General features: G+C 63.3%; 1 protein-coding gene across 6 annotated transcripts in view; it reads right to left on the reverse strand.

Moving 5' to 3' along the window:
* Positions 1–209: 209 nt before the first annotated feature.
* ITGA7 (integrin subunit alpha 7) overlaps positions 210–21,398 on the reverse strand; it is a 39,031-nt gene continuing 17,842 nt past the window's right edge. For 5 of the 6 annotated variants that reach the window (XM_086870191.1, XM_086870193.1, XM_086870195.1 and 2 more), the window contains 15 exons: positions 21,331–21,392; positions 19,960–20,129; positions 18,931–19,098; positions 17,223–17,338; positions 15,945–16,143; positions 14,588–14,668; positions 14,423–14,502; positions 12,729–12,806; positions 12,536–12,638; positions 7,022–7,189; positions 4,477–4,566; positions 3,302–3,412; positions 3,112–3,210; positions 2,352–2,474; positions 210–1,452 (listed from right to left, as the gene is read on the reverse strand). In XM_086870191.1, the coding sequence (XP_086726317.1) occupies positions 1,243–1,452; positions 2,352–2,474; positions 3,112–3,210; positions 3,302–3,412; positions 4,477–4,566; positions 7,022–7,189; positions 12,536–12,638; positions 12,729–12,806; positions 14,423–14,502; positions 14,588–14,668; positions 15,945–16,143; positions 17,223–17,338; positions 18,931–19,098; positions 19,960–20,129; positions 21,331–21,392 (1,858 nt within the window). In that variant the 3' untranslated portion in view covers positions 210–1,242. The remainder of the gene's footprint in view (positions 1,453–2,351; positions 2,475–3,111; positions 3,211–3,301; positions 3,413–4,476; positions 4,567–7,021; positions 7,190–12,535; positions 12,639–12,728; positions 12,807–14,422; positions 14,503–14,587; positions 14,669–15,944; positions 16,144–17,222; positions 17,339–18,930; positions 19,099–19,959; positions 20,130–21,330; positions 21,393–21,398) is intronic. The other variant, XM_086870196.1, reaches the window with a different exon arrangement.

Genomic DNA, 21,398 nt, shown 5'->3' on the forward strand with positions numbered 1-21,398 from the left:
TGTGGCCGGAGCTGTGGCGGGGCCGGAGCGGCCGGAATGACCCGCGGGGCGGGGACGTGTCCCGTTAATCCGTGGCCTGACGGAGAAGCGGCCACTCCCATCATGGCGGTCACCACATTCATCACGGCGGCCGCCGCTCCCATCATGGCGGCCGCCACTCCCATCATGGCGGCCATCCCTGGACGCTGAAGGAGCACTCGGGGCCTGTGTGGGGTCAGCGCCTTTTATTGGGGACAAAAAGTGACCACTGGGGACAGAGAGTGACCCCTGGGGACAAAAAAGTGACCCCTGGGGACAGAAAGTGACCCCTGGGGACAAAAAAGTGACCCCTGGGGACAAAGTGACCACAGAAGTGATGGCTCTGTCCGGCCACTGCCTGTCCTGGCAGCTCCAGGGCACAGCCAGGGACCGTCCCTGTCCCGTGTCCTTTATTGTCCCTTGTCCCATGTCCTGTGTCCACCTCATCTCCATTTGTCCATCCCTGTGTCCATCTGTCCATCCCCGTGTCTGTTATCCCATGTCCATTGTCCCATGTCCATCTGTCCATCCCCGTGTCTGTTATCCCATGTCCATTGTCCCATGTCCATCTGTCCATCCCCGTGTCTGTTATCCCGTGTCCATTGTCCCATGTCCATCTGTCCATCCCCGTGTCCATTATCCCATGTCCATTGTCCCATGTCCATCTGTCCATCCCCGTGTCCGTTATCCCATGTCCATCTGTCCATCCCCGTGTCCATTATCCTGTGTCCATCCCCGTGTCCGTGCCGTGTCCGTCTGTCCATCCCCATGTCCGTTATCCCATGTCCATCTGTCCATCTCCGTGTCCGTTATCCCGTGTCCATTGTCCCATGCCCTGTGTCCATCTGTCCATCCCCATGTCCGTTGTCCCGTGTCCATCTGTCCATCCCCCTGTCCATTATCCCGTGTCCATTATCCCATGTCCATTGTCCCATGTCCATCTGTCCATCCCCATGTCCATCCCCGTGTCCGTTATCCCGTGTCCATCTGTCCATCCCCGTGTCCATCCCCGTGTCCGTTATCCCATGTCCATTGTCCCGTGTCCATCTGTCCATCCCCATGTCCGTTATCCCGTGTCCATTATCCCGTGTCCATTGTCCCGTGTCCATCTGTCCATCCCCATGTCCGTTATCCCGTGTCCATTGTCCCGTGTCCATCTGTCCGTCCCCATGTCCGTTATCCCGTGTCCGTGCCGTGTCCGTCCGTCCGTCCGTGCCGCGTCCCTCAGGCTGATCCGGGTGTCCGGGGCCCGTCCTTGTCCCCGGTTCCGGTTCCGGTTCCGGTTCCGGTTCCGGTGGCGGCCCAGCTCGGCCTGCGGATGGTTCCGGTCCGTCCCTCGTGGGCGCGCGGCCGCTGCTCCCGCGGGATCCGCACGGCCCGGAACCGCGGCACGGCCGGAGCCCGCGGCGCCCGCGCCCGCCGGAAGAACCCCAGCTGCCGAGACACGGGAGCTGCCTATCGCCGCCTGTCGCGATATGTCGCGATACGCCGCGATACGCCGCGATACGCCGCGATACGCTGCGATACGCCGCGATACGTCGCGATACGCCACGATACGCCGCGATATGTCGCAATACGCCGCGATACGCCGCGGTGTGTCGTGATATGCCACGATACACCACGGTACGCTGTGATATGTCGCGATACACCACGATACACCGCGATACGCCGCGATATGTCGCAATACACCGCGATATGTTGCGATACGTCGCGAAATGCCGCGATACGCTGTGCTATGTCGCGATACACCGCGGTATGCCACGATGCATCGCGATACGCCGCGATACTCTGTGATATGTCACGATACGCTGTGATATGCCGTGATATGTCGCGATACTCTGTGATATGTCATGATACGCTGTGATATGCCGTGATATGTCGCGATACTCTGTGATATGTCACAATACGCTGTGATACGCCGCGATACGTCGCGATACACCGCTGTATGTTGTGATATGTCATGATACGCCACGGTACGCTGTGATACGTCATAATACGCCGCGATACTCTGTGATATGTCATGATACGCTGTGATACGTCGCGATACACCGCTGTATGTCGCGATACACCCCGATACTCTGTGATATGTCGTGATATGCCACAATACGCTGCGGTATGTCGCGATAGGCCGTGATATGCCGCGATACTCTGTGATATGTCGCGATACGCCGCGGTACACTGTGATACACTGCGACTCGCCGCGCTTTATCGTGATATATCGCGGTACACCACGCTATATCGCGATATATCGCGGTACACCATGTTATATCGCGACCTATCGCGATTTGCCGTGCGATATCGCGACATGTCGCGACGCGGCGGGCGCGGCTCACCTTCCAGAGCGCCAGCACCAGCAGGGCCAGCAGCAGCAGCCCCAGCAGCGCCGCCAGCGGCAGCAGCCACCAGGGCACGGCCGCCACGGCCACGCCCGGGTCCAGGTGCAGCGACAGGGACATCTGGGGGACACGGGGGGGACATTGGGGACATCGGGGTCACTGGGGTCACAGGGGTCATTGGGGTCACTGGGGACATCGGGGTCACAGGGGTCATTGGGGACAGTGGGGTCACAGGGGTCATTGGGGTCACAGGGGTCACTGGGGTCATTGGGGTCACTGGGGTCATTGGGGTCACTGGGGTCATTGAGGACATTGGGGTCACTGGGGTCACCGGGGTCAGGGGGTCATTGGGGTCACTGGTGTCACAGGGGTCACTGGGGTCACAGGGGTCACAGGGGTCATTGGTGTCAGTGGGGACATTGGGGTCAGGGGGTCAGTGGGGTCACAGGGGTCACAGGGACATCAGGAGGGGCTTGGGGACATTGGGGGGGGTCCCAGGGGGGGTTTCGGGGTGTCCAGGGGGGGGTCCCGGGGGTCCCAGGGGGGTTCCGGGGGTCCCGGGGGGGTTCCGGGGGGGTTCCGGGGGTCCCGGGTGGGTTCCGGGGGTCCCGGGGGGGTTCCGGGGGGGTTCCAGGGGTCCCGGGGGGGTCCCGGGGGTCCCGGGTGGGTTCCGGGGGTCCCGGGTGGGTTCCGGGGGTTCCGGGGGGGTCCCGGGTGGGTTCCGGGGGTCCCGGGGGGGTCCCGGGGGGGTCCCCACCTGCGCCACCGCGTCCTTGATGACGACATTGCCGCGGGGGGAGGCGACCGAGACCTCGGCGCGCACGATCAGCTCCAGGTTCTCCACATCCAGGAACTCCTGGGAATTCGGGGAGGGGTCCAGGCCGGGCCGAGCCCCCTCCCCACCCCCAGGACCCCCCCCCCCGGGACCCCCCCCGGGGGTCTCGCACCTCCAGGAAGGTCCCGTTCCAGAGGCGGCCCCGCGCCCGCAGCTCCGAGCGCTCCAGGGACGGCAGCGGGCACCGGAACGGGCGGCAGCGAGCGGTGCCCCGGGCACAGTCCTGGGGACAGAGGGGACACCGGGCTGGGGACAGAGGGGACACGGGCTGGGGACAGAGGGGACACGGGCTGGGGACACCGGGAATGAGGGGACACCGGGAATGGGGACACCGGAACGGGCGGCAGCGAGCGGTGCCCCGGGCACAGTCCTGGGGACAGAGGGGACACCGGGCTGGGGACAGAGGGGACACGGGCTGGGGACAGCGCGGGGACACCGGGCTGGGGACACCGGGCTGGGGACAGCGCGGGGACATCCCGGGGACACCGGGAGTTGGGGGACACCGGGAATGGGGGGACACCGGGAATGGCGACACCGGGAATGGGGGGGACACCGGAACGGGGCGGTGACAGCGCGGGGACATCCCGGGAATGGGGAAACCCCAAAATGGGGCGGTGACAAAGCAGGGACATCCCGGGAATGGCGGGGGACAGCGCGGGGACAGCGACACCGGGCTGGGGACAGCGCGGGGACAGCGCGGGGACATCCCGGGAATGGGGGGGACACCGGGAATGGAGGGGACACCGGGAATTGGGGACACCGGGAATGGGGGACACCGGGAATGTGGGGGGACACCGGGAATGGGGGACACCAGGAATGGGGGACACCGGGAATTGGGGGGGACACCGGGAATGTGGGGGGACACCGGGAATGGGGGACACCAGGAATGGGGGACACCGGGAATTGGGGACACCGGGAATGGGGGGGACACCAGGAATTGGGGACACCGGGAATTGGGGGGGACACCGGGAATGGGGGGGACACCGGGAATTGGGGGGACACCGGGAATGGGGGGGACACCGGGAATTGGGGGGACACCGGGAATTGGGGGGGACACCGGGAATTGGGGACACCGGGAATTGAGGGACACCGGGAATTGGGGGGGACACCGGGAATTGGGGACACCAGGAATTGGGGGGGACACCGGGAATTGGGGGACACCGAAACACGGCAGGACAGAGCAGGGACACCCCGGGACCGGGGGACACCCCAGGAGGACCCCAAATGCCGGGGGCAGCCCCGGTGCCCCCCACGGGCGGGACCCCCCGGATCCCCCCCAGCCCTCACCAGGGTCACGTTCCTCCTCTTCCTCGCCGCGGGCACCCACCACGAGCGGGCCGGGGGCTCCTCGGGGGGGTCCCCCCGGCCCGGCGGCTCCTGGGGGGGCAAGGATGGGCATGGGGGGGGAGCAGGGACCCCCGGGCACCCCGGGAACGTCTCTGGACACCCCCGGACACTCCTGGACACCTCTGGACACCCCCGGACACCTCTGGATACCCCTTGGACACCCCCAGGACACCCCTGGACACCTCTGGATACCCCCGGACACCTCTGGACACTCCTGGACACCTCTGGACACCCCTGGACACCTCTGGATACCCCCAGGACACCCCAGGACACCCCTGGACACCTCTGGACACTCCTGGACACCTCTGGATACCCCCGGACACCTCTGGACACTCCTGGACACCTCTGGACACCCTCTGGACACCTCTGGATACCCCCAGGACACCTCTGGACACCCCTGGACACCCCTGGACACTCCTGGACACCTCTGGACACCCTCTGGACACCTTTGGGCACCCCCGGACACCCCCTGGACACCCCAGGACACCCCTGGACACTCCTGGACACCCCTGGACACCCTCTGGACACCTTTGGACACCCCCTGGACACCCCCAGGACGCTTCCAGGACACCCCTGAACACCTCTGGACACTCCTGGACACTCCTGACCCTCTCTGGACACCCCCTGGACACCCCCTGGACACTTTTAGACACCCCTGGACACTCCTGACCCTCTCTGGACACCCCCTGAACACCCCCAAACACCTTTGGACACCCCCAGGACACCCCTGAACACCTCTGGACACCCCCTGGACACCCTCTGGACACCTCCTGGACACCTCAGGACACCCCAGGACACCCCTGGACACTCCTGACCCTCTCTGGACACCCCCTGGACACCCCCAAACACCTTTGGACACTCCCAGGACACCCCTGGACACCCCTGGACACCTCTGGACACCCCCGGACACCCCCTGGACACCCCAGGACACCCCTGGACACCCCAGGACACCCCAGGACATCCCTGGACACTCCTGGACACTCCTGACCCTCTCTGGACACCCCTGGACACCCCCAAACACCTTTGGGCACCCCCAGGACATCCCTGGACACCCCCAGGACACCCCCAAACACCTTTGGACACCCCCAGGACACCCCAGGACACCTCTGGACACTCCTGACCCTCTCTGGACACCCCCTGGACTCCCCTGGACACCCTCTGGACACCCTCTGGACACCTCAGGACACCCCAGGACACCCCTGGACACTCCTGACCCTCTCTGGACACCCCTGGACACCTTTGGACACCCCCTGGACACCTCAGGACACCCCAGGACACCCCTGAACACCCCAGGACACCTTTGGACACTCCTGGACACTCCTGACCCTCTCTGGACACCCCTGGACACCTCAGGACACCCCAGGACATCTCTGGACACTCCTGACCCTCTCTGGACACCCCTGGACACCCCCTGGACACTTTGAGACACTCCTGGACACTCCTGACCCTCTCTGGACACCCCCTGAACACCCCCAAACACCTTTGGACACCCCCAGGACACCCCTGAACACCTCTGGACACCCCCTGGACACCCCCTGGACACCCCAGGACACCCCTGGACACCCCTGGACACCCCCAGGACACCCCTGGACACTCCTGGACACTCCTGACCTTCTCTGGACACCCCTGGACACCCCCAAACACCTTTGGGCACCCCCAGGACATCCCTGGACACCCCCAGGACACCCCCAAACACCTTTGGACACCCCCAGGACACCCCAGGACACCTCTGGACACTCCTGACCCTCTCTGGACACCCCCTGGACTCCCCTGGACACCCTCTGGACACCTCCTGGACACCTCAGGACACCCCAGGACACCCCTGGACACTCCTGACCCTCTCTGGACACCCCTGGACACCTTTGGACACCTCCTGGACACCTCAGGACACCCCAGGACACCCCTGGACACTCCTGACCCTCTCTGGACACCCCTGGACACCTTTGGACACCCCCTGGACACCCCCAGGACGCTTCCAGGACACCCCTGAACACCTCTGGACACTCCTGGACACTCCTGACCCTCTCTGGACACCCCTGGACACCTCAGGACACCCCAGGACATCTCTGGACACTCCTGACCCTCTCTGGACACCCCTGGACACCCCCTGGACACTTTGAGACACTCCTGGACACTCCTGACCCTCTCTGGACACCCCCTGAACACCCCCAAACACCTTTGGACACCCCCAGGACACCCCTGAACACCTCTGGACACCCCCTGGACACCCTCTGGACACCTCCTGGACACCTCAGGACACCCCAGGAAACCCCTGGACACTCCTGACCCTCTCTGGACACCCCCTGGACACCCCCAAACACCTCTGGACACCCCATGCCACCTCTGGACACCCCCTGGACACCCCCTGGACACCCCCAGGACGCTTACAGGACACCCCTGAACACCCCTGGACACTTTTAGACACCCCTGGACACTCCTGACCCTCTCTGGACCCCCCCGGCCCCCCCCGGCCCCCCGATCTCACCAGGGCGAGGCGCAGGGGGTTGGCGGGGGGGCTGCAGGGCACGGGGGGGGTCCCCATCTCCAGGCTCAGGGGGTACAGGAGCCACTTCCCGTTGGGCAGCTCCAGCGGCCACTGCAGGCTGAGCGCCACCGCGCCCGGGCTGCGCAGCAACGGGCCCCGCTGCGACACCTGCGGGGACACCGGGACACCGGGACGTGGTCAGGGACACCTGCGGGGACACCGGCAGGGACACCGGGACATGGGCAGGGACACCAGGACATCATCAGGGACACCGGCAGGGACACCGGGACACCGGCAGGGACACGGTCAGGGACACCGGGACACGGTCAGGGACACAGTCAGGGACACCGGGACATCATCAGGGACACCGGGACAACTGCGGGGACACCGGGACACGGTCAGGGACACTGGGACACCGGGACACGGTCAAGGACATCGGGACACTGGGACACCTGTGGGGACACCGTCAGGGACATCGGGACACCGGGACATCATCAGGGACACCATCAGGGACACCGGGACACCGGGACACCGTCAGGGACACCGTCAGGGACAGCCCCGAGACCAGGAACGGCACCAGAAACAACTCCAAAAACAGCCCCAAAACAGCCCCAAAACAGCCCCAAAAACAGCCCCAAAACCAGCCCCAAAACAGCCCCAAAAACAGCCCCAAAAACAGCCCCAAAACAGCCCCGAAAACAGCCCCAAAAACAGCCCCAAAACAGCCCCAAAAACAGCCCCAAAACAGCCCCAAAACAGCCCCAAAAACAGCCCCAAAACAGCCCCAAAACCAGCCCCAAAACAGCCCCAAAAACAGCCCCAAAAACAGCCCCAAAACAGCCCCGAAAACAGCCCCAAAAACAGCCCCAAAACAGCCCCAAAAACAGCCCCAAAACAGCCCCAAAACAGCCCCAAAAACAGCCCCAAAACAGCCCCAAAACAGCCCCAAAACAGCCCCAAAACAACCCCAAAACAGCCCCAAAAACACCCCAAAACAGCCCCAAAAACAGCCCCAAGAACAACCCCAAAAACAGCCCCAAAACAGCCCCAAAACAGCCCCAAAACAGCCCCAAAAACAGCCCCAAAACAGCCCCAAAAACAGCCCCAAAACAGCCCCAAAACAGCCCCAAAACACCCCCAAAAACAGCCCCAAAACAGCCCCAAAACACCCCCAAAACAGCCCCAAAACAGCCCCAAAACAGCCCCAAAACCAGCCCCAAAACAGCCCCAAAACAGCCCTGAAAATAGCCCCAAAACAGCCCCAAAAACAGCCCCAAAAACAGCCCCAAACAGCCCCAAAACAGCCCCAAAACAGCCCCAAAACACCCCCAAAACAGCCCCAAAAACAGCCCCAAAACAGCCCCAAAACAGCCCTGAAAATAGCCCCAAAACAGCCCCAAAAACAGCCCCAAAACAACCCCAAAACAGCCCCAAAAACAACCCCAAAACAGCCCCAAAAACACCCCAAAACAGCCCCAAAAACAGCCCCAAAACAGCCCCAAAACAGCCCCAAAACAGCCCCAAAACAACCCCAAAAACAGCCCCAAAACAGCCCCAAAACAGCCCCAAAACAGCCCCAAAACAGCCCCAAAAACAGCCCCAAAACAACCCCAAAAACAGCCCCAAAACAGCCCCAAAACAGCCCCAAAACAGCCCCAAAACAGCCCCAAAAACAGCCCCAAAACAGCCCCAAAACAACCCCAAAAACAGCCCCAAAACAACCCCAAAAACAACACCAAAACAGCCCCAAAAACAGCCCCAAAACAACCCCAAAAACAGCCCCAAAACAGCCCCAAAAACAACCCCAAAACAGCCCCAAAAACAGCCCCAAACAGCTCCAAAAACAACCCCGAAACAGCCCCAAAACCAGCCCCAAAACAGTCCCAAAAACAGCCCCAAAACAGCCCCAAAAACAGCCCCAAAACAGTCCCAAAAACAGCCCCAAAACAGCCCCAAAAACAGCCCCAAACAGCTCCAAAAACAGCCCCAAAACAGCCCCAAAACAGCCCCAAAACAGCCCCAGAAACAGCCCCAAAACAGCCCCAAAACAGCCCCAAAAACAGCCCCAAAAACAGCCCCAAAACAGCCCCAAAACAGCCCCAAAAACAGCCCCAAAACCAACCCCAAAACAGCCCCAAAATAGCCCCAAAAACAGCCCCAAAACAACCCCAAAAACAGCCCCAAAAACACCCCAAAACAGCCCCAAAACAGCCCCAAAACAGCCCCAAAACAGCCCCAAAAACAACCCCGAAACAGCCCCAAAAACAGCCCCAAAACAGCCCCAAAACAGCCCCAAAACAACCCCAAAACAGCCCCAAAACAGCCCCAAAACAACCCCAAAAACAGCCCCAAAACAGCCCCAAAACAGCCCCAAAACAACCCCAAAAACACCCCAAAACAGCCCCAAAACAGCCCCAAAACAGCCCCAAAAACAGCCCCAAAACAGCCCCAAAACAACCCCAAAAACAGCCCCAAAACAGCCCCAAAACAACCCCAAAAACAGCCCCAAAACAGCCCCAAAACAGCCCCAAAAACACCCCCAAAACAGCCCCAAAACAGCCCCAAAACAATCCCAAAAACAGCCCCAAAACAGCCCCAAAAACAGCCCCAAAACAGCCCCAAAAACAGCCCCAAAAACAATCCCAAAAACAGCCCCAAAACAGCCCCAAAACAGCCCCAAGAACAGCCCAAAAACAGCCCCAAAACAGCCCCAAAACAGCCCCAAAAACAGCCCCAAAACAGCCCCAAAACAGCCCCAAAACAGCCCCAAGAACAGCCCAAAAACAGCCCCAAAACAGCCCCAAAACAGCCCCAAAAACAGCCCCAAAACAGCCCCAAAACAGCCCCAAAACAGCCCCAAAACAACCCCAAAACAGCCCCAAAAACACCCCAAAACAGCCCCAAAAACAGCCCCAAGAACAACCCCAAAAACAGCCCCAAAACAGCCCCAAAACAGCCCCAAAACAGCCCCAAAAACAGCCCCAAAACAGCCCCAAAAACAGCCCCAAAACAGCCCCAAAACAGCCCCAAAACACCCCCAAAAACAGCCCCAAAACAGCCCCAAAACACCCCCAAAACAGCCCCAAAACAGCCCCAAAACAGCCCCAAAACCAGCCCCAAAACAGCCCCAAAACAGCCCTGAAAATAGCCCCAAAACAGCCCCAAAAACAGCCCCAAAAACAGCCCCAAACAGCCCCAAAACAGCCCCAAAACAGCCCCAAAACACCCCCAAAACAGCCCCAAAAACAGCCCCAAAACAGCCCCAAAACAGCCCTGAAAATAGCCCCAAAACAGCCCCAAAAACAGCCCCAAAACAACCCCAAAACAGCCCCAAAAACAACCCCAAAACAGCCCCAAAAACACCCCAAAACAGCCCCAAAAACAGCCCCAAAACAGCCCCAAAACAGCCCCAAAACAGCCCCAAAACAACCCCAAAAACAGCCCCAAAACAGCCCCAAAACAGCCCCAAAACAGCCCCAAAACAGCCCCAAAAACAGCCCCAAAACAACCCCAAAAACAGCCCCAAAACAGCCCCAAAACAGCCCCAAAACAGCCCCAAAACAGCCCCAAAAACAGCCCCAAAACAGCCCCAAAACAACCCCAAAAACAGCCCCAAAACAACCCCAAAAACAACACCAAAACAGCCCCAAAAACAGCCCCAAAACAACCCCAAAAACAGCCCCAAAACAGCCCCAAAAACAACCCCAAAACAGCCCCAAAAACAGCCCCAAACAGCTCCAAAAACAACCCCGAAACAGCCCCAAAACCAGCCCCAAAACAGTCCCAAAAACAGCCCCAAAACAGCCCCAAAAACAGCCCCAAAACAGTCCCAAAAACAGCCCCAAAACAGCCCCAAAAACAGCCCCAAACAGCTCCAAAAACAGCCCCAAAACAGCCCCAAAACAGCCCCAAAACAGCCCCAGAAACAGCCCCAAAACAGCCCCAAAACAGCCCCAAAAACAGCCCCAAAAACAGCCCCAAAACAGCCCCAAAACAGCCCCAAAAACAGCCCCAAAACCAACCCCAAAACAGCCCCAAAATAGCCCCAAAAACAGCCCCAAAACAACCCCAAAAACAGCCCCAAAAACACCCCAAAACAGCCCCAAAACAGCCCCAAAACAGCCCCAAAACAGCCCCAAAAACAACCCCGAAACAGCCCCAAAAACAGCCCCAAAACAGCCCCAAAACAGCCCCAAAACAACCCCAAAACAGCCCCAAAACAGCCCCAAAACAACCCCAAAAACAGCCCCAAAACAGCCCCAAAACAGCCCCAAAACAACCCCAAAAACACCCCAAAACAGCCCCAAAACAGCCCCAAAACAGCCCCAAAAACAGCCCCAAAACAGCCCCAAAACAACCCCAAAAACAGCCCCAAAACAGCCCCAAAACAACCCCAAAAACAGCCCCAAAACAGCCCCAAAACAGCCCCAAAAACACCCCCAAAACAGCCCCAAAACAGCCCCAAAACAGCCCCAAACCAGCCCCAAAACAGCCCCGAAAACAGCCCCAAAAACAACCACAAAACAGCCCCAAAACAGCCCCGAAAACAGCCCCAAAACAGCCCCAAAACAGCCCCGAGCCCACACCCCCTCCCCATTTCGGTTTTGGGGGTCCCGGGGGAGGGGTCTCTGTTTTGGGGAGAGGTCTCTGGTTTTGAGGTTTCTGGTTTGGGGAGGGGTCTCTGTTTTAGGGTCTTTCTGGTTCTGTGGGTCTCTATTTTGGGGAGGGGTCTCTATTTGGGGAGGGGTCTCTGTTTTGGGGTCTCTATTTTGGGGAGGGGTCTCTATTTGGGGAGGGGTCTCTGGTTCTGGGGGTCTCTCTCTATTTTGGGGAGGGGTCTCTATTTTGGGGAGGGGGGTCTCTGGTTCTGGGGGTCTCTATTTTGAGGAGGGGGTCTCTATTTTGGGGAGGGGTCTCTGTTTTAGGGTCTCTCTGGTTCTGGGGGTCTCTATTTTGGGGAGGGATCTCTATTTTGGGGAGGGGTCTCTGTTTTGGGGTCTCTATTTTGGGGAGGGGTCTCTGGTTCTGGGGGTCTCTCTCTATTTTGGGGAGGGGTCTCTATTTTGGGGAGGGGTCTCTATTTTGGGGTCTCTATTTTGGGGAGGGGTCTCTGGTTCTGGGGGTCCCTCTCTATTTTGGGGAGGGGTCTCTATTTTGGGGAGGGGGGTCTCTGGTTCTGGGGGGTCTCTCTCTATTTTGGGGAGGGGTCTCTGTTTTGGGGAGGAGTCTCTGTTTTGGGGTCTCTGTTTTGGGGTCTCTGTTTTGGGGAGAGGTCTCTATTTTGGGGTCTCTATTTTGGGGAGGGGTCTCTATTTTGGGGAGGGGTCTCTATTTGGGGAGGGGTCTCTGGTTCTGGGGGGTCTCTATTTTGGGGAGGGGTCTCTGTTTTGGGGAGAGGTCTCTATTTTGGGGTCTCTATTTTGGGGAGGGGTCTCTATTTTGGGGAGGGGTCTCTATTTGGGGAGGGGTCTCTGGTTCTGGGGGGTCTCTCTCTATTTTGGGGAGGGGTCTCACCGTGACCTCGAAGCGGACGGCGCTGCCCACCTGGCTCTCCCTCTTCACCGCGCTCTCCCCCCTCACCTGCCCCCCAAAAAACAGCCGGGGGGGCACGGCCACGCTGCGGGGACAGGTTTGAGGGGTGGGGGGGATCCCCCAAAGGGGGGGTCCCGACCCCAAAAACCCCCCCAGAAGCCCCCTCCCCACTCACCCCGTCACGGCCAGGGGCAGCTCGAACACCACGCGGGCTCGGGCGACCACCGGCTCCAGCCCCGGCTGCTCGCTGGTGCTGGGGGGGCGCAATTTGGGGGTCGGGAGGGGGTGACCCCTCCCCAAAAAAACCCCCCAAGGGTCACGCGGGGGGGTTTCACCCCCAAATTGAAGCCCCCCGGAGCTAAATTTTAAGGGGCTGGACTCAGCTACCGGGGTTTTGTTCCCAAATGCTCCGGGGCTCTGGTGAGCAAATCTTGGGGGGTCTCAGCCCCAAATTCCTCAGGGGTTCACCTCAAATCCTGGGGGTCTCAGCCCCAAATTCCTCAGGGGTTCACCTCAAATCTTGGGGGGTCTCAGCCCCGAATTCCTCAGGGGTTCACCTCAAATCCTGGGGGTCTCACCCCCAAATTCCTCAGGGGTTCACCTCAAATCCTGGGGGTCTCAGCCCCAAATTCCTCAGGGGTTCTGGTCCCCAAATCCTGGGGGTCTCAGCCCCAAATTCCTCAGGGGTTCACCTCAAATCTTGGGGGTCTCAGCCCCAAATTCCTCAGGGGTTCTGGTCCCCAAATCCTGGGGGTCTCAGCCCCAAATTCCTCAGGGGTTCACCTCAAATCCTGGGGGTCTCAGCCCCAAATTCCTCAGGGGTTCTGGTACCCAAATCCTGGGGGTCTCAGCCCCAAATTCCTCAGGGGTTCACCTCAAATCTTGGGGGGTCTCAGCCCCAAATTCCTCAGGGGTTCACCTCAAATCCTGGGGGTCTCAGCCCCAAATTCCTCAGGGGTTCACCTCAAATCCTGGGGGTCTCAGCCCCAAATTCCTCAGGGGTTCACCTCAAATCCTGGGGGTCTCCATCCCCAATCCCGGGGGTCTCCAGCCCCATCCCGGGGGTCTCCATCCCCAATCCCGGGGGTCTCCATCCCCATCCCGGGGGTCTCCAGTTCCCCATCCCGGGGGTCTCCATCCCCAAATCCCGGGAGTCCCCATCCCCATCCCGGGGGTCCCCAGCCCCATCTCGGGGGTCTCCATCCCTATCCCGGGGGTCTCCATCCCCATCCCGGGGGTCCCCAATCCCGGGGGTCTCCATCCCCAATCCCGGGGGTCTCCATTCCCAATCCCGGGGGTCTCCAGCCCCATCCCGGGGGTCTCCATCCCCATCCCGGGGGTCTCCAGCCCCAACCCCGGGGGTCTCCATCCCGGGGGTCCCAAATCCCCAATCCCGGGGGTCTCCATCCCCATCCCGGGGGTCTCCAGCCCCATCCCGGGGGTCTCCAGCCCCCTCCCGGGGGTCTCCAGCCCCATCCCGGGGGTCCCCAATCCCGGGGGTCTCCATCCCCAATGCCGGGGGTCTCCAGCCCCCTCCCGGGGGTCTCCAGCCCCATCCCGGGGGTCTCCATCCCCCTCCCGGGGGTCTCCAGCCCCCTCCCGGGGGTCTCCAGCCCCAATCCCGGGGGTCTCCATCCCCATCCCGGGGGTCTCCATCCTCATCCCGGGGGTCTCCAGCCCCATCCCGGGGGTCTCCAGCCCCATCCCGGGGGTCCCCAATGCCGGGGGTCTCCATCCCCAATCCCGGGGGTCTCCAGCCCCATCCCGGGGGTCTCCAGCCCCCTCCCGGGGGTCCCCAATGCCGGGGGTCTCCATCCCCATCCCGGGGGTCTCCAGCCCCATCCCGGGGGTCTCCAGCCCCCCGCTCACGTGTTCAGCTCCAGCCGCACCGCCAGCTCCGTGGTGTGGATGGAGATGCCCGAGGTGCTGAGGATGAGGAAGAAGCGCACCTGGGGACGCGCAGGTGAGCGCTGGGGGGGGGCCGGGGGGGCCGGGGGAGGGGTCGGGGGAGGTTGGGGAGGGGGCTGCGCCCACCTGGGCCCCCCGTTTGAGGGGGTTCCCCAGCTCGCACTCCACCCTGGAGCCGTTCTGGTTGGCCAAGCACAGAACCTTGTCCTGGGGAGGGGGCACAGGGCTGAGCCCCCCGGGGGTCACCCCGGGACTGACCGCACCCCCAGACCCCCGGACTGACCCCGAGCCCTGAGCCCTGAGCCCCCAGACCCCCGGGAGCGACCCCGACCCCTGAGCCCTGAGCCCCCAGACCCCCGGACTGACCCCCAGACCCCTGAGCCCTGAGCCCCCAGACCCCCGGACTGACCCCGAGCCCTGAGCCCTGAGCCCCCAGACCCCCGGACTGACCCCGAGCCCTGAGCCCTGAGCCCCCAGACCCCCGGGAGTGACCCCGAGCCCTGAGCCCTGAGCCCCCAGACCCCCGGACTGACCCCAGCCCTGAGCCCCCAGACCCCCAGACCCCCGGACTGACCCCAGCCCCGACCTTGGGAGTGACCGCACCCCCAACCCGGGAGTGACCCCATCCCCAATTCCATCCCCCTCCCGTCCCCCCCAGCCCCCCAGCCCGCACCCCGAGCCCCCCAACCCACACCCCGAGCCCCCCGAGCCCCCCGGGCGCACCCCGAGCCCCCAAACCCACACCCAGAGCCCCCCGGGGCGCCCCCCAACCCACACCCCGAGCCCCCCGAGCCCCCCGAGCCCCCCGGGCCGCCCCCCGAGCCCCCCGTGCCGCCCCCCGGGCGCACCCCCAGCCCCCCGCTCTCGTCGGGCCGCAGGGCTGCGAAGGGCAGCTCCGGGGGCAGGGTGGCCACCAGCACGGCCTGGTGGGCATCGAGCCCCCCGACCCACAGCCCGAGCCCCCCGAGCCGCCCCCCGAGCCCCCCGGGACCCACCCCAACCCACACCCAGAGCCCCCCGAGCCGCCCCCCGAGCCCCCCGGGACCCTCCCCAACCCACACCCAGAGCCCCCCGAGCCGCCCCCCGAACCCCCCGGGACCCCCGAGCCCCCCCAGCCCCCCGGGACCCACCCCCAGCCCCCCGCTCTCGTCGGGCCGCAGGGCTGCGAAGGGCAGCTCCGGGGGCAGGGTGGCCACCAGCACGGCCTGGTGGGCATCGAGCCCCCCGGGGCGCCCCCCAACCCTCCCCTCCGAGCCCCCCGAGCCCCCCGAGCCCCCCGAGCCCCCCGGGACCCCCGGGACCCACCCCCAGCCCCCCGCTCTCGTCGGGCCGCAGGGCTGCGAAGGGCAGCTCCGGGGGCAGGGTGGCCACCAGCACGGCCTGGTGGGCATCGAGCCCCCCGAGCCGCCCCCCGAGCCCCCCGGGACCCTCCCCAACCCTCCCCCCCGAGCCCCCCGAGCCCCCCGGGACCCCCGGGACCCACCCCCAGCCCCCCGCTCTCGTCGGGCCGCAGGGCGGCGAAGGGCAGCTCCGGGGGCAGGGTGGCCACCAGCACGGCCTGGTGGGCATCGTCCCCGTCCCGCTGCGGCTCCGAGGGCTCCGAGGGCTCGTTGGTCACCAAAAGCTCCAGGGCCACGTCCTTCTGGTCACCCATGGCGAAAATGGCAGTGCCATCCTCGTCCCTGCGGGGACAGCGCCTGTGACACCCTGGGGACATCCCTGGTCCCTCAGGGTGAAGGTGGCAGTGCCATCAGAGGGAGGTGGCAGTGTCATTGTCACCCCTGTGACACCCTGGGGACACCCCCCGTCCCGCAGGGGAGGTGACAGTGTCATCAGGGTGAAGGTGACAGTGTCATTGTCACCCCTGTGACACCCTGGGGACACCCCCGGTCCCTCAGGGGAGGTGACAGTGCCATCAGGATGACATGGCAGTGCCATCCTCGTCCCTGCGGGGACAGCGCCTGTGACACCCTGGGGACATCCCTGGTCCCTCAGGGTGAAGGTGGCAGTGTCATTGTCACCCCTGTGACACCCTGGGGACATCCCCGGTCCCTCAGGGGAGGTGGCAGTGTCATTGTCACCCCTGTGACACCCTGGGGACATCCCCGGTCCCTCAGGGGAGGTGACAGTGTCATCAGGGGGAGGTGGCAGTGTCATTGTCACCCCTGTGACACCCTGGGGACATCTCTGGTCCCTCAGGGGAGGTGGCAGTGCCATCCTTGTCCCTGTGACCCCTTGGGGACACCCCTGGTCCCTCAGGGTGAAGGTGGCAGTGTCATTGTCACCCCTGTGACACCCTGGGGACATCTCCGGTCCCTCAGGGGAGGTGGCAGTGTCATTGTCACCCCTGTGACACCCTGGGGACATCCCTGGTCCCTCAGGGTGAAGGTGGCAGTGCCATCAGGGGGAGGTGACAGTGCCATGGTCACCCCTGTGACACCCTGGGGACATCTCCGGTCCCTCAGGGGAGGTGGCAGTGTCATCAGGGTGAAGGTGACAGTGTCATTGTCACCCCTGTGACACACCCTGGGGACATCCCTGGTCCCTCAGGGGAGGTGACAGTGTCATTGTCACCCCTGTGACACCCTGGGGACATCCCCGGTCCCTCAGGGTGAAGGTGGCAGTGCCATCAGGATGAGGTGGCAGTGCCATCGTCACCCCATGACCCCATGGGGACAATCCCCGGTCCTCGTGGGGCCAGCCCGGGGTGGCCGCTGTCCCCTCAGCTGGGCAGGGACAGGGACAGTCACTGTCCCCTCACCTGGGCAGGTGACACAGGAAGTCGCTGTCCCCAAGGCGGGCGCAGAAGCGCGGGTGCAGCTCCAGGTGGCTCTGGCAGATTTTGTCATCGCCGCAGCCCTGGCGCAGGAAATGCACCTGGGGGACACGGGGACACTGAGGGGACACGGGGACACTGAGGGACACTGAGGGACACTGAGGGGACACTGGGGGACACTGAGGGGACACGGGGACACTGAGGGGACACTGAGGGGACACTGAGGGACACTGGGGGACACTGAGGGGACACTGAGGGGACACTGAGGGGACACGGGGACACTGAGGGGACACTGAGGGGACACTGGGGACACTGAGGGACAGTGAGGGGACACGGGGACACTGAGGGACACTGAGGGGACACTGAGGGACACTGAGGGACACTGAGGGGACACTGAGGGGACACTGGGGACACTGAGGGGACACTGAGGGGACATTGGGGACACTGAGGGGACACTGAGGGACACAGGGACACTGAGGGGACACTGAGGGGACATGGGGAGACATTGGGGGGACACTGAGGGGACACTGAGGGGACACTGAGGGACACTGAGGGGGGGTGACACTACCGGCAATGGAGGGGGGGGACACCACAGGTACCCCCAGTGAGGGGGGGACACTCCAGGTGTCCCCAGGTGGGACGGGGGGGACACACAGGGGACACACAGGGGACACACAGGGGACACACAGGGGACATAGGAGGTGACTCAGGTGACACCCAGGTGACACAGGTGACACAGGTGACAAAGGTGACAAAGGTGCCACAGGTGACACCCAGGTGACACAGGTGACACAGGTGACACAGGTGACACCCAGGTGACACGGATGACACAGGTGCCACAGGTGACACGGATGACACATGTGACACAGGTGACACACAGGTGACACCCAGGTGACACAGGTGACACACAGATGACACACAGGTGCCACAGGTGACACGGATGACACAGGTGACACATGTGACACCCAGGTGACACCCAGGTGACACAGGTGACACAGGTGACACGGATGACACAGGTGCCACAGGTGACACGGATGACACATGTGACACAGGTGACACACAGGTGACACAGGTGACACAGGTGACACTCAGGTGACACAGGTGACACACAGATGACACAGGTGACACAGGTGACACCCAGGTGACACAGGAGGTGACACAGGTGACACAGGTGACACACAGGTGACACAGGTGCCACAGGAGGTGACACAGGAGGTGACACAGGTGCCACAGGTGACACAGAGATGACACAGGTGACACTCAGGTGACACAGGAGATGACACACAGGTGACACAGGAGGTGACACAGGAGGTGACACAGGTGACACAGGTGACACACAGGTGACACCCAGGTGACACAGGTGACACACAGGTGCCACAGGTGCCACACAGGTGACACACAGGTGACTCAGGAGGTGACACAGGTGCCACACAGGTGACACACAGGTGACACAGGTGCCACACAGGTGCCACAGGTGACACACAGGTGACACAGGTGACACAGGTGACACTCAGGTGACACAGATGACACAGGAGGTGACACAGGAGGTGACACAGGAGGTGACACAGGTGACACACAGGTGACACTCAGGTGACACAGGTGACACTCAGGTGACACAGGTGACACAGGTGACACACAGGTGACACAGATGACACAGGAGGTGCCACAGGTGCCACCCAGCTGCAGCTCCCACCTCGGCGCGGTGCGTGCTGGGCTGGCGGGGGCTGAGGGCGGGGCCCAGCGGGGGCAGCGCCGCCCCCCGCGCCCCCCGCGCCCCCCGCGCCCCCCGCGACCCCCGCGAGCCCCCGAGGCCGAAGGCCAGGCTGAGCACCACGGGCCGCAGCTTGTCCCGGATGGCGTCCTGAGGAGGAGGAGGAGGGGGAGGAAGGTCAGGGCGGCGCTCGGGGACACGCGGAAGGTGCTGGAACACCTGGGGGGAGCGGGGGTGGGGCTGGGGGAGGATGGGGATGGGATGGGGATGGGGATGGGGATGAGGATGGGGATGAGGATGAGGATGGGGATGAGGATGGGATGAGGATGAGGATGGGATGAGGATGAGGATGAAGATGAGGATGAAGATGAGGATGAGGATGAGGATGAGGATGAGGATGAGGAGGAAGGCGAGGCAGAGGAGGATTTGAAAGGTGAGGAGGATGAGGGTGAGGAGGATGAGGAGGATGAGGAGGATGAGGAGGATGAGGAAGAGGAGGATGAGGAGGATGAGGAAGAGGAGGATGAAAAGGATGAGGAGGATGAGGAGGATGAGGAGGATGAGGAGGATGAGGAAGATGAGGATGAGGAGGATGAGGAGGATGAAGAGGATGAGGAGGATGAGGATGAGGATGAGGAGCTGAGGATGAGGAGGATGAGGAGGATGAGGAGGATGAAGAGGATGAGGAAGAGGAGGATGAGGATGAGGAGCTGAGGATGAGGAGGATGAGGAGGATGAGGAGGATGAGGAGGAAGAGGAGGATGAGGAGGATGAGGAGGATGAGGAGGATGAGGAGGATGAGGAGGATGAGGAGGATGAGGAGGATGAGGAGGAAGAGGAGGATGAGGAGGAAGAGGAGGATGAGGAGGATGAGGAGGATGAGGAGGATGAGGATGAGGAGGATGAGGATGAGGAGGATGAGGAGGAAGAGGATGAGGAGGAAGATGAGGATGAGGAGGATGAGGAGGATGAGGAGGATGAGGAGTCGGAGGGCGAGGCCGAAGCACGCACGTGCAGCCGGAAGGTGGCGGTGACGCAGCGGCGCTCGCGGGGCCGGGGCAGCTCCAGGGTCCCCGAGGTTCGGTGCTCGGGGTCGGCGGGACCCCGGCCCAGGAACGACCCCCGGGGGGCGAGACCCCGGCGGCGCCGCTCCGAGTCCGCCTCCAGCACGAAACGGAGCTCTGCGACACCGGGGGGCAGGGGGATCAGGAGGGGCAGGGGACACCGGGGGGGTCAGGGGGGTCAGGGGGGGCAGGGGGGTCAGGGGCGTCAGGGGGGGCAGGGGGGGCAGGGGGCACCGGGGGGGTCAGGGGGGTCAGGGGGGGTCAGGGGGGTCAGGGGGGTCAGGGGGCACCGGGGGGGCAGGGGGGTCAGGGGGGTCAGGGGGCGCAGGGGGGGTCAGGGGGCACCGGGGGGGTCAGGGGACACCGGGGGGGTCAGGGGGCACCGGGGGGGTCAGGGGGGTCAGGGGGGGCAGGGGGGTCAGGGGGGTCAGGGGGCACCGGGGGGGCAGGGGGGTCAGGGGGAATCCCAAAGAACGGGGGGGATTCGGGGTGGGGGTCCCAAAGAACGGGGGGGATTTGGGGTGGGGATCCCGAAGGACGGGGGGGATTTGGGGTGGGGGTCCCAAAGGACGGCAGAGATTTGGGGTGGGGGTCCCAAAGAACGGGGGGGATTTGGGGTGGGGGTCCCGAAGGACGGGGGGGATTTGGGGTGGGGGTCCCAAAGGACGGCAGAGATTTGGGGTGGGGGTCCCAAAGGACAGCGGGGATTTGGGGTGGGGGTCCCGAAGGATGGGGGGCATTTGGGGATGGGGGATCCCAAAGGACGGCGGGGATTTGGGGTGGGGGTCCCAAAGGACGGGGGGATTTGGGGTGGGGGTCCCAAAGAACGGGGGGGATTCGGGGATGGGGGATCCCAAAGGATGGCGGGGATTTGGGGTGGGGGTTCCAAAGGACGGCGGGGATTTGGGGTGGGGGTTCCAAAGGACGGCGGGGATTTGGGGTGGGGGTCCCGAAGGACGGGGGAGGCTCGGGATGGGGGGGACTCAGGGCGGGGGTCCCGAAGGTTGGGGAGGATCCCAAAGGACGGTGGGGATTTGGGGTGGGGGTCCCAAAGGATGGGGGGGATCCCAGGAATGCGGGGACCCCCAGGAATGGGGTGGGACCCCCAGGATTTGGGGGATCCCAGGGTTGTGGGGACCCTCAGGACTGGGGGGATCCCAGGGTTGTGGGGACCCCCAGGATTTGGGGGGATCCCAGGGTTGTGGGGACCCCCAGGATTTGGGGGATCCCAGGGTTGTGGGGACCCCCAGGATTTGGGGGGAGCCCTCGGAAGTCGGGGTCCCCTCGGGCCCGCGCCCCCCGGCCGCCCCCCACTCACCCAGCCGGGGGCTGTAGCTCTCCGGGCTGCCCCGGTAGCTGAAACACGCCCGCACCTCCAGACTGCGG

The sequence above is a fragment of the Cyanistes caeruleus genome, chromosome 32, assembly GCF_971803275.1.
Source record: "Cyanistes caeruleus chromosome 32, bCyaCae1.hap1.1, whole genome shotgun sequence".
NCBI classification, from domain to species: domain Eukaryota; kingdom Metazoa; phylum Chordata; class Aves; order Passeriformes; family Paridae; genus Cyanistes; species Cyanistes caeruleus.